Here is a 12,480-nt window from a genome sequence, read left to right on the forward strand (position 1 = left end):
AAACCCCCAAAAAAACCCTTCCATTTAAGATGGATGTGATGAATGATTAAATAAACATTATTTAATATTTCTGAATGCATAGGATAACACATTTCCAAAATAAATCTCTAAAATGCCTTCACCATTTGATTTATGTTTTCTGTGTATTGGTTTCGGCATGTTCCACATGTCAATACAAATGCTAAGTGCGAGTTCATTGTACTGGTAATTCCTTATGAATATGTCACAAATATGCCAATCCTCTTGATATTTATTGGCTGTGTGGCTGAATCCAACAGGAGATTTGTTGTCAATAAATGATACTTGGTCATATAGGGATAGTTCTGACTTCCTCACAGGATGTGAAATTGATTTTAGGTGACCTTGTTTTACTTTATCTAAACTTACAAGGCATCCTTTTAAATGTAAAGCCTGCCTAGTACAAGTTAAAACTGTTCTGGATACTTCAAAATAAAATTCCTTTTGGTAGCAATATCATTTATGCATCCATTTATATATCAGATGTTATCTGTCCAAATTCAGCATTCCTCTGAATGAAGCCAGCACAAAATCACTGCTATTATTAAACAAATGATTACCTTTGCATGTGGCATTTATTACTCATATCAATTCATAAAAAATCCACCACCAAATGGAAATACCTTCATTCAATCCTGGTATAGAAGTATACCAAAAGCAAGTTACTTCTTAAGTATGGTGTTGATTGCTATACAAACGATCTAAATCAGGGAAAGGGCACTAAGTAGATACTGAAGGGAAAGGGAGGTGCTGAGGTCAAAAACTGCTGACATTTTAGTCCAAAGCTCATTCGAATCAAGTGCCCCGTTTAGCCTACAACATTGTCTTTCCTTGTTGCTGCTTCTGCTTCTTAAATAGTGGCTTACGCAGAATACAATACATAGTAGATATAAAATCCCTATAAAAATCACACTTTTACATGGATATGGTGATCGTAGTTCAATATAAAATTTATATTATACGCGAGTTAATTACCTGCTGGTTATGCGGACGTAGGCTATTACACGTTTGAGGGAGGGGTGCGCACGAATCCCCAAAGTGGGCTGTATTCATGCTTTAAGTGGAACATTTAATTTGTAATCCATTTCAGGCATGACGAGGAATTATTGCTCTTTATTTCGAGGAAAGTGGCTGTTGATGTCCGCACAAGATAAGATATCTGTAAAGCACGATCACGTGTTCAAATTAATGTTCGTTTAAGATTTATATATCACAGGTGCGCAAGATGCAGGCGCAGATAGAACACTTAAAATGGACGTAAGCAACTTTTTTCGGAATCAGTTATTTTATAAACCAAGCGTAAGCACAATTTAGGAAATTATTTTAATATTACGTTTAAGTTTACACCCAATAAAATTTTTATAAAGTTTTTTATAAACGAGGCCCCAGGAGTTAAAATACACGGAACAGGCCTTGCATTTCACTGTGTGCATCTACAATAGCACAACTCACTTACATGGTGAGTAAAGGCCATCTGGTGAGGACACGGTTCATCTTCATACCAGCACTGCAAGACCCGTGGCAGGTAGTTAATCTCCCCTGAAAACTGCGTGAGCTCAGGTTTCTGGGACCAGGGTGAGCGTTAGAGCCCCATCCCCCCTTGCCAGGTGCCAGACACTTCCCTCCTTCATGGTGGGGGCACGTTCAAAACTCATCTGGTGAGATTTCTTGCCAACATACACTGTAACATTAGAGAGGAAAACATTGAATATTTGAATCTATTGCAGCACAAGCTTAGTGTGTAAATTAGTGCCTTTAAAATAAAATAAAAATAGAATATTAAAAAATCTTATGCTCCTGTGCTCAGAAATGCATATCTTGTGAAGAGTAAGTGAACAGTCAGATCTGGAAATAAAATTACAAAAAATCATATATAAAACTGCGTAAAATAGTCTTTATTTCAGTTGAATTATACAAATGATATAATGTTGCTGTTAATACATCCAGAGGCATACACTTAGTTTAACTCATACATTCAAAACTATATTCAATTGTATTATTTGTATTACTTATTTTATTTGCCACCAGTGACAACAAATTAACAATCAAATATGTTGTGTGCATTATTAGGAAAAAGTGGCTGGCCAAAACCACAGAAACAAATAATCATTGGAAGAGCCCAGCTAAGACTAAACTTCCTCTTGATTTTACTGTAATACTGCCACGTTAGCTAATGTTAACACATTGTGAGTGATGTGTGTTGGAATGCTGGGAATCGGGTCATTTTGCTTGGGCCTTGCTTTCAAGCGCACTGTAGTGAAGTTATTGAGACTTGGCAGGAGATGCTGTAACCGCTTCAGCATGACTGGGCAGAAACAGTGTTCCTGGTGTTCGAAGCATCAGAATGTCAACTGGGGAAATCTTCTCAAGAGCAAAATAGCAGTGAATGACCTTTGCTTCTCTTTGCCGATTGCCAACCCCTTTTCCCGTACATTACCGAAACATGGAGGGCATAATAAAGGTGGAGAAGAAAAAAGTAAATTTCTAAAAGAGCAAAGACAGCCATGTATCAGTGTCCTATTCAATGTGCAAGAGCACCTGGTTTCAGTTTGAATAAAATCTGGACCAAGTGTCAGGGTTTTACTGCCCAACACCCAGGGTGTTCGCGGTTCAGGAGGGTTTTGTCCTGACCAAGCAGCTGTGCACTTGAGTCAACATTACGGTCTGCTTCAGGGCTATGGCCCTCCGACACTAGGACTGGCCACCGCTGACAATACTGCGAGTGTATGTAAGCACTCCTGACCCACAGAATCTCCATTCCCAAATTTTCTAGACCATTCTATTTCTTATGAATTAATTATGAAAAAAAGAATAGTTATCGGAGAATGAATATATCGGATTAGTTCAGCTGTGGCCTGCGCCGAGTTTCTCAAACTTGATCCTGGGGCCCCATGTGTATGTTGGTTTTCGTTGCAAAATGGCGACCATTGAATTGTAACAAGCTGTTTTCTGAATCATACTTGTTCAATGTATATTGTATGCTGATGTACACTCGTAAGGCCACATTACAACAAAAACAGCTATGAACTCCATAAATAAATATCCCATATTCACAATTCCCAAGATTTATCATCTGCCAAAACTACCAATGCTATGCTGCAAATGACTCCTTTTAAAGGAGGTACCCTTTTTTATTTACTAAATTATACACAGATGAGAGGTGAAATCACTGGGGTCTTGAAGGTATTGTGTTTTCACTTGGTCACTGTAACCAAACCATTCATGAAAAATGTGAAGACTTCAAATGAAAACCAAGGCAAAGGAAAACAATTTGGAAGAACCTGTTCTACTTGATCGAGAGGTCAAGAGATCACATTCAACAAACACCACCGCATGCGGGGAGGACCAGCAGCGAATTTAAGAACCTCTGCCGTAGAGAGTAAACAGCAGATTCCAGCTGTTGAGAACCTGAAAAGTCGTAAATAGTAGCAGTGGGAGTAAGGGTGTCTAGCAGAAGCAAAGTTACCATGATAGTTGCTGATAAACTGATAAACTCTTAACCCGAAATAAAGGAAAGAATCTGGCACACACTAATCTGCCATTATCTTAATTTTACATGGACAAGAAAGTAACACTTTACAGAGAAACAGATAGCGCTTGCTGTGCCAAAGCACTGCTTTCATGTCTCAATTAAATGAAGGAACATTTTTGGCTCACCACTGGCTGCAGAAGAAGCAGAAAAACAAGGATGTACGGCAAAATGGAAGACAGCAGCTCACCTTGAAAGAAAATATGTAAAATCAAAGCATTTTGCAAATACTCCCATCCCAAACTGAAAGCGAGACCATGCTATCTTAATTGCATTTTTGCTCAACAAGGTAAAAATTTCGGTTCTGTAAATCTACTGTACTACTCCACTACACAGAGAGTGCTCAGTGCTTAGATAGCACCTCGGCATAACAAGTTTTGTTTCAGCAGAAGTCCTGGACATTAGTTAAGCCACTTTGATGGAAAGTGGAGAAGAGAGGCAGCCATTCTGTACAAATCGCATAAAAAAGAACATTCAAGGCTCACACAACAATTCTGAACCCTTTGATCCCTCGACCAAGGGTACAAATGCATATAGCAGTAAGGAATCCCTGAGTAAATCTGTTAAACACCAATCTGTGTAGAAAATGCCTATTTGGGTGTCATAAGTGTGGCATAGTGATCAGTGAACAGTGAACTATATGATCTCTTGGCTTAAAGGGATAATATGCAGGATTTTTACCTAGAGAATATTATAAAATAACCATGCTGATGTATATCTATGTTGCACTGGCAATCTCAGTCTTCATGCACTTACTCCAAATTAGTGTTCTTATCCGGTATTTGCTATTCTAAAATGTGTTTGGGATGGCTCTGGGTGTGGTGCACTTTTCTGTGTGGGGAGGGGTGGGTGTGGCTACAGAGCCTGCGGTTTGCGAGCAGACGTCAACACAGTGTCAAATGAATGAAGACAAGATGTGATGGACAGGTCTGTGCACTGTATTTAAAATACAAGCAGCGTCAAATACAAACAGTGTATAGAACTGTGCCCTGAACATTCACAAAACATACAAACCTTAGATAAATCTATATAAAAAAACTGTCTCTGGGAACAATGAACTTGAATTTAAGTGGAAAAAAATTAATCAACTGAAAATTACATACTCTACAAATGACATGGTGAAACATAAAGTGGGTAGAACACATGGTGCATACAGAGCAATGCAGATTGAAGAAAAGCAGCATCAGCGGGAAGGCATTCAGTGGCAGGTGGGGGGCAGGGTTTCCAGTACATGTAACAGCAACATGAGACTGCACAGTCACAGAACCCCCAATTCCTGCTGGCTCCCCAATACAATCCGAAGGCAGACGTACAATAACTACTCTGACAAGGAGAATGGGGAATCTGGGCCTTTAAAAACCCATTTCCTTTCCCCCATCTTACTCGTTTCAAGTGTAGTGCAATGTTCTCAGGGGCAGAGCATGCTGGGTAATAACTCTTCCTCCTCATTTAGTGCCACCAGCATGACGTCCGCACCTTTCCTTTTATGAGCTCTCAGTTCCGGAAAAGTCCCAACAGATTCTTCCCAACAGGTTGAAAATAACAAGAGTGAAAAAAGAAAGATAACCTCAAACACACCCCAAAACTGTGCGCTACAGAAGCAGCTGAAGGGGAAAAGCATAATTTAGAGACAACTCTGGGAAGATTTTATTGCCTTTCCAGTGAGGGTGGGGGCAGGGGAGGACATCCTTTGCTGCTTTGGCCCTTGGATAGGGACAGCCACACATGAAGTCCAACACCACCCCACCTTACATCCACCCGTTCTCCTGGCTCTTCAATTTCGGGTCTCCCCCCCCCCCCCCCCCTTAGAGCTGTGGCTGGGCCTCGTCGCCGTAGGGGACCGCGGGAGTCTAGAACTTGGGCTGGTACAGGGAGACCTGGCCGCTGAGGCAGCCGGAGGCCAGCTGACAGTGGGTGGGGGAGAACTTGGTGGTGAGCACCACGTCGCTGTGGGAGTGGATGGAGCGCACCTCGCGGAGGCGGCTCGTCTCGGCCCGCCGGCAGTCCCACAGCTCGCCGCAGCTCCCGTCGAAGGCCAGCAGGCGCACGCCGTAGCCGTAGGGCGAGCAGATGAGCCGCCCGTCGGGGCTGAAGCACAGCTCCTTGATGTAGCCCCGCCCCACGTTGGCCTCCTCGATGTAGTGCGTGAGACGGAGGGAGCAGCGCGGGGAGACGGGGGGCCGCGATGAGGCGCCCTCCTGGAACTCGTATACACAGGTCCACTGTGGAGAAGAGGGACAGGTTTATTAGTTACCAGTGCATTATCTTGGTAACTTAACTACAGTACCCAGAACACACTTGAGCTGCACAACTCCAGTTCTAGAGGGATGCAGGTTATTATTGTTTCCTTTCAATCAGCTGCTAATTCAAGCTTTCGAAACCAGGTGTGTGGACTCTTTATACAATCCGTGACTTAAAATAAGCACTTAAGGGCTAAATAACACCAAAAATCAGCAAACACACTGGCTTTCCAGGACTGGAGTTGTCCAGACCTGGCCTTGAGAATTACTTCAAAGACCTTCATAACTATTTTAATTTAACCACACTTCACTGACAAATAGTCACCTCACTGAACACACATACAGTGCCACATACAAATATACATTGCAACAGATACATCTATTGCATATCAGACCCTTAGCCAAACAAGCTCAGAGATCAAAGCAAGTACAAAGTAGCTAATTATCCTGCATGCAGTCCAGAAGGACCAGCATCATTTAGTAGCATGAGCAGGCTAGTCATCAATCTGATCTGAATGCAAACCAACAGCAGGGTCAGTTCTCAGAGTGATAGACGCTCAGGGTTGTAGGCTGCCTGGGTTTGTGAATGCCCGTTGTGGAGTGGAGTGGAGGGGATGGTCAGCGGGCACGCCCACCTCCTGGTCGTCCATGTTGCTGGAGCAACGGATGAGCGAGGCCCAGCCCTTGGGGTGCAGCTGCAGGGAGGTGATGCAGTTCCCTCGGTCCTTCTCCCCCGGGATTTCGGGGGTCAGCACCTCCAGGCTGTTCCCTGGAGACCCACCTGAAGAAAGAGCATGCGACAAGAGCATCCGATTGACCCCCACCAGCACAATCATCCTCTATCCTTATCAACCTAGTTGCTTCTATCAGCCCACCTTAACCAATGCGCCTCTAGCAGCAAGCATCAACCAATCATCCTCTACCACTGTGTCCACCAATCATTCTCAATGTCAATTTATCAACCAATCGTTCTCTATCATGCTGCAACAGACAATCCTCTCACTGGACCGCTTGTGACTCACTTAAGGCCTAATTTCTACTTCTTTGCACGTTTTCAACATTTCAACGTTTCGCTTGACAAAAATGCTGTCAACACTATTTCCTCAGTGTTGCGCACCTCTATTTTGTTACATCAGAGGGAAGACAGCCAGAGGGAATGCCAAAATTTGTTCTTATGGATTTTTTTTTTTTTGCTTCACTTCATTATGGTTTTGAGAGGTGTTGATAAACATGGAGGGGATAGAGCAAATCCAGGTTGAAAAGCTTTGGGGCCAGTACGTTCATCTTTTACCGTCTACCCTTGATAACAGACAAGGTGATAGGACTCTTATCGCTAGTTACTATTTAAAGTTGGGAGCAAATTGTAATCACCTCATGTGAGCAGTGCAGTCATACATGATGTACCTGTCAGTCCAGGCATCTATTTAACTCCTGAAACTTATAGTAACAGTACAGTAACCATAGACTCTAGAACAAATATGGACCAGGTCACTGTGACGTCAGCCACTGACTTTCCATGGGCTCGGTGAAAAGGCGTTTTGAAACTACGGAAGTGCAGTTCTCGGGCTTCACCATGTTGTATAAATTGGAGCCAGAGACTGCGCAGTAGAGAAAAGGAGGGATCCTTACGTGTGAATGAAGTGAGGTCGAGTCTGAGTCGTTCACTAAGCGCGTGGGATACAGTGACTTGACAGTGTCCCTAATTCATTCAGAAAATATTAAAATACTGCTAAAATAACACACTAGCTTAACAAATTGGCAAATGGAGAGACATTAGATAAAGACAAAACATCTATTGCAACTATATTGACTTACACTGAAATGGGTGGGTGAAACACCTACAGTATACTGGAGCCAACCGCACTGGCGCTAGTGAGCACATCTCAACAAGACCAGGAAGTGAGCTTCAAAAACAAAGCCTGGTTTTGGCCGCTTGCAAATAACAGATGGGACCACAGAGTACAGTCAGATGGACCCTCTGACACCCCATACTAGCGGAGTAAGTTAGTAGCGCCCTCTATGTATGGCTTTATTCAAAATGGCTCTCATTACCATGGATGCAGTTTTCTTTAATCACATTTCAATATACTTTATCGGCAGGATTTCCCCCGTTTGGGGAAGCCTTACATCAGGCCAATATTTTCAGCTGACCAATAAATATATTGACCGGGCCTCAATTTACTCAAGAGTGCATGTTTGCCAAGGCGACTGTTATATGGATAATACAGGCACAAGTAAAGTATGAAATTCTTTTGAACCTTTGTATGGTCACTCTTCAGCGACGTACTGCTTATTGTGCCCTGAAACAGAAGAACTGCACTCACCTTCCCTCTGCGAGGCCATGGGGTGGACCTTACTGGAGTCGTTGCCATGACGAGGGGTGCCTGCAGACCTGGAGCTGGAGGTGGCGCCTTCTGGTGGCGGAAAAATAAATCCCAAAAAAATGTCATCATACTGACCTCCTATAGACTAGGACTCCAACAAATAGATATAGCTTAATGGGGGATGGGTAGACCTGTCCTGCTGCTATCAAGTGAACAGTACCCACTTTTATTTCCCTTGAATTTTTAACTATAATTTTGTGCTTGAGAATGTGATTTCATCAATAGTGATGTGCACTGTCTAAGAGAGAGAGGATAAAAAGTCTATTTGCTGCTAAACTCTAGAGGTATGTTACAGCAGATTCAGTGTGCTGTTGTGTCAGCAAGTGGAGAAACTTTAGTACATTATATAGCATATCAGATCCGGTCTCTCAATGGTGCTGGCAAGTAACTGAGATTAAAGGAGATAGGCGGGTGCAGGGCAAGCGAATATATAAAACTATAAGAGATAAGGATAACCTGCACACTGCTTGTGAATTCTCCCAGTCAGTCTGCAATAAAGAGACAAAGTTTCAACCGGCAGGTTGTCGTCAGGTATCCGGATATTACCAGATTAAACACTTACTGGGAGCATTCATAAACAGTGTGTGCTAATCCTTATCTCTTATAAGTAGGGCCATCAGTTTGTATCCCCTTGTTTTCTCGCACTACTTTAGCACAGATGATGATTGACAGCAATGATTGCAAACAACACTTGCATGTTAAATTCAGTTCGATCACTAACTACTGTAGACATGCTACAGTATTTTAAAAAAAATAAAAAATGAGAGCAGTTATACAACATTGGAAGATAACCACTGAAATACAAGTTTAACTCCCTGCAGGTCACATGGTGAAGACAAACTGGTGGCCTTACTTATAAGTAGCTGAGACAACACAACACACTTCAGCCAGACTTCTCCATTAATAAAGTGATGAAAAAGGGTCGGAGAAAGCCTTGACTACCCACCACAGGCCCTAACATTAGGGCCATGGAACGTTCTCTGAGCCCGAGAGGGACGCTGGAGGCGGAGCTGCGGACGGGCGGGGCCGACCCTTACCCGAGTTGAGGGCGGAGCGGCGGGCCCTCAGGATGCGGTAGCTGCCCACCTCCAGGGACTGGGTCAGGTCCAGGTCGTGCAGGATCAGCAGGTAGCCCGATGAGGTGGAGATGAGCATCTTGGAGCAGTCGGGCGTTAGCCGCATCCTCATCAGGTAACGGGTGTGAATGAACTTCTTGTGAGGGCAGCCTTCCTCCGTGAACCTGCACAGGGAGGGAAGGAGGGAGGGAAAGAGGGAGATTGCAAAAAGGGACAGCAAAAGAAGAAGCCGTTTCAAAGGCTGGATCAATTACCTAAGGAGTGATGCAATACTCAGCCTGAACAGAGCAGTGCAGTTTGGAGTCCTGTTATAAATAAGCCCACAAAAAGCACTTATTCATCATTATGTGAGAGGTGACCCATGTGGACCTGATCATAAACTGTGCTTGGCTAAAAATGACTTGGTTGAAGGTGACAGGGGATTGTATGTGCAAAATACAGTGGATTATGTTTCATGAAAAATGCAAATGGGTTTGTATGTACTGAAAGTGAATGGAGAGATCTATCTGTGGTCAAACCAGCTGCGGTGAAAGCTAACTGGTGAGTATGTGGTTAAAAAAGCCCCTTTGCAGGGTTCCCCCTCGCACCGGTTGGTGTCCCAGGTGATGACGTTTCCGTCGAAGCCGGACGTGACCAGGAGCCGAGTGTTGGTGTCATACTCGATGTTCTTCACCCAGCTGGTGTGCCCATGCAGCGAGCACACCTTGGAATTCATCTTCCGCAAATCCCACAATGCAACGGTGGTGTCATCCGAGCAAGTGGCAAACAGCCGATTGTCCAGAAACCTAACGACACAAGAAAGTGAAGGCCTCGATGAAAGATTCTTGTAATGTGAAGACAAGAAAGGTGAGAGCGAGGCAAGGATTCAATCAACATGTTCCTATCTTCGCCTTACAAGTAAACGCAAGCCAGACTGTGGTTAGTCAAAATAAGGACAAAATGATCGAATCCCACCCAAGTATTTCCTACAGGTAACGTATGGCAAAGGGAAAGCCACGACAAAACAAAGACAAAAAGAGAACAGGCTAGGTGTACGCGACAACCTTAACAAAAACTAGAACGACAATAAAACCAGATACATCATTAAAGCAGTTCCAACAAATTCTAACCCAACAGTCTCCTTTTAGCTGCAATTAGTGTCAATGAAGACAGCGTTCAAAGCTAAGCACACCTTCCAAGATAAACATATGATAAAAAAACAAGGTCTGAGTGAGCCCAGGCCCAGGAGTGACTTGTTGAAAGCAGATAAATCGCTTAAGCAATTACATCAGCTGCGACAGAGAACGTGAGGCACATCACTTCATCGGGCGAACGCACCTGATGTTATTGACACAGTCCTCGTGTGCCTCCACCAGTGTTTTGATGTGCCTGGAGGAGATCGGATCAAAGAGCAGGACCTCCGTCTGCTCACAAGCCACCGTCAGCACAGACCTGCGGGACAGGAAAGAGTCTCTACTTCCCTTCAGGTAGATATACAGGGCCTTGCAGTGATACTCAGATCTGTGCGTAGTTTGTCTGACCAAATGACCTTTACTTTGCCATTTTTGCTTAATTCACCTAAGCACTACTTGCACAAGAGCTAATTATTTTTGCTAGACCTCAGCATTTTATGTTTGTTATGTGCAGACAGTACTTTTTTGTATTGTATAATTACCTGGCTCCACATACCTGTAGTAAGAGGTCTTTGCTATTTTTGATTTTTTTCTCTCTACCGGTTAATAATACGTGTTGTCACATATTATGACTTAATTTATGAGCAACTTATCAATATAGCATTAATGCGACCAAAGGTTAGCAAGGTCCTCCTGGGTAGCATAATATGCAGACTACATCACTGATGGCTATGGCAGAAGCTGAGTGTGATCTTTCAGAGTATCTATGTTCTAAAAAGAAGGCACTGATAAATGCATGTTAGATGTATATGGTTATATGGAGTTTGTGTCCCTTCTCACCCCGTTTTACTTCTCTCTTTTGCATGAATTTGGGCTATTCGGTTTTTACAAGTCTTTCAGGGCTTTTTAGGGATGCAATCTATACAGAATATATTCGGGATAGGTATTTTGGTTCGGGTTAGCAAATTTGCTATTGTGCTTTAGTGATGCAGCATATACACTCCGGTATTGGAATGTTGTTCATATAAGTTAGGTGAATGCATTTATGTTTCTTTCACTGTAAACAGCTTACATTGGGTAAGAATGTCGGCTAAATGTGATGCAATGTGCGCGCCTGGCACGTGTGAAAGGGAGGTAAACGAGGTATGGGGGGAATGTTTCGCAAGAGTATAGCTGTTCAAAGTAATTTAATTCGTTATTTTTGAGAAATGGCACACTATTCTTGGTTTTATGACATATGACATGTTTTCAATGCTGTTCGTTTACTCCGAAATCGTTATAATTTCGGCATCATAGCTAACTTGTCTTACCCATCCGGCGAGTACTCTAAATTGAACACTGCACCGTGCGTTTGGGTGCTTATGTTGACGGAATCCGCGGCAGGGTTCATTGAACTGTACAAACTCATCATTGTCCGGAAGTTATCCCGAGCCGGGTCCACAAAAAGTCCTCTTCCAATGGTCCTTTTTCGAAGCCATCGGAACACACAGTTACCGATACCGTTGACCAAACCTTTGGTCGTGAGCCCCGATGCACTGGTATACTTGGTTGTGGAATCCTCCTTTGTGAACCCCGGTGTCGTGCTAGTCTGGCCGAGGTCAGTGTCGCGCCTGTCCCGTAAAGGAGATGTTCCTTGCAGCTGGGTCTCCACTTCCTCGTCAAAGTGTTCATTGTCCAGGCCTTCCCTGGAGACTCTGTTACTAGGCCTGTCTACCTGAGTTTCATCGGCATCCTCGCTTTGGCGATTCGTGCTCATTGTGGGGATATATTTAGCAGTATTCGCTTTCGTCTTTGCGCTGCGCTATACTCCTCCACGCACGACTCCACTTTGGTGACTAGCTACACCGGGTAAAATGACACACGACCCGCTCTGCTTGCATTATGGTTTGTTTAAAAGAAAAGCACCCCATACACGGATCCGCGTAACTGTCTCAGCGACCTGTTGTCAGGGGCGTGACGAACAAAGGAACGGTGCCACACAAATCACTCCTAGTGGTGACTTTCTCAAAACATGCAAACGACACGTTTCCGTTTCCTCTCCCCATCCCCATGCTTGAGGAAAGCAAAGTATTACATTTTTGCTTACTGGTCCAATTCAATGTACATTAAGTAGCAAATAAG

General features: G+C 43.6%; 1 protein-coding gene across 1 annotated transcript; it reads right to left on the minus strand.

Annotated features, from left to right (window-relative positions):
• Positions 1–4,464: 4,464 nt before the first annotated feature.
• wdr32 (WD repeat domain 32) lies at positions 4,465–12,367 on the minus strand. The gene is made up of 7 exons (XM_064335274.1): positions 11,670–12,367; positions 10,565–10,678; positions 9,835–10,032; positions 9,209–9,411; positions 8,112–8,201; positions 6,423–6,568; positions 4,465–5,769 (listed from the first exon to the last, which is right to left on the minus strand). Exons 1-7 carry the CDS (start codon positions 12,113–12,115, stop codon positions 5,398–5,400), a joined length of 1,569 nt encoding a protein of 522 aa, XP_064191344.1. The 5' UTR covers positions 12,116–12,367; the 3' UTR covers positions 4,465–5,397.
• Between the last annotated feature and the right edge of the window lie 113 nt (positions 12,368–12,480).

Source organism: Anguilla rostrata, chromosome 5, assembly GCF_018555375.3.
Source record: "Anguilla rostrata isolate EN2019 chromosome 5, ASM1855537v3, whole genome shotgun sequence".
Taxonomy (NCBI): Eukaryota; Metazoa; Chordata; class Actinopteri; order Anguilliformes; family Anguillidae; genus Anguilla; species Anguilla rostrata.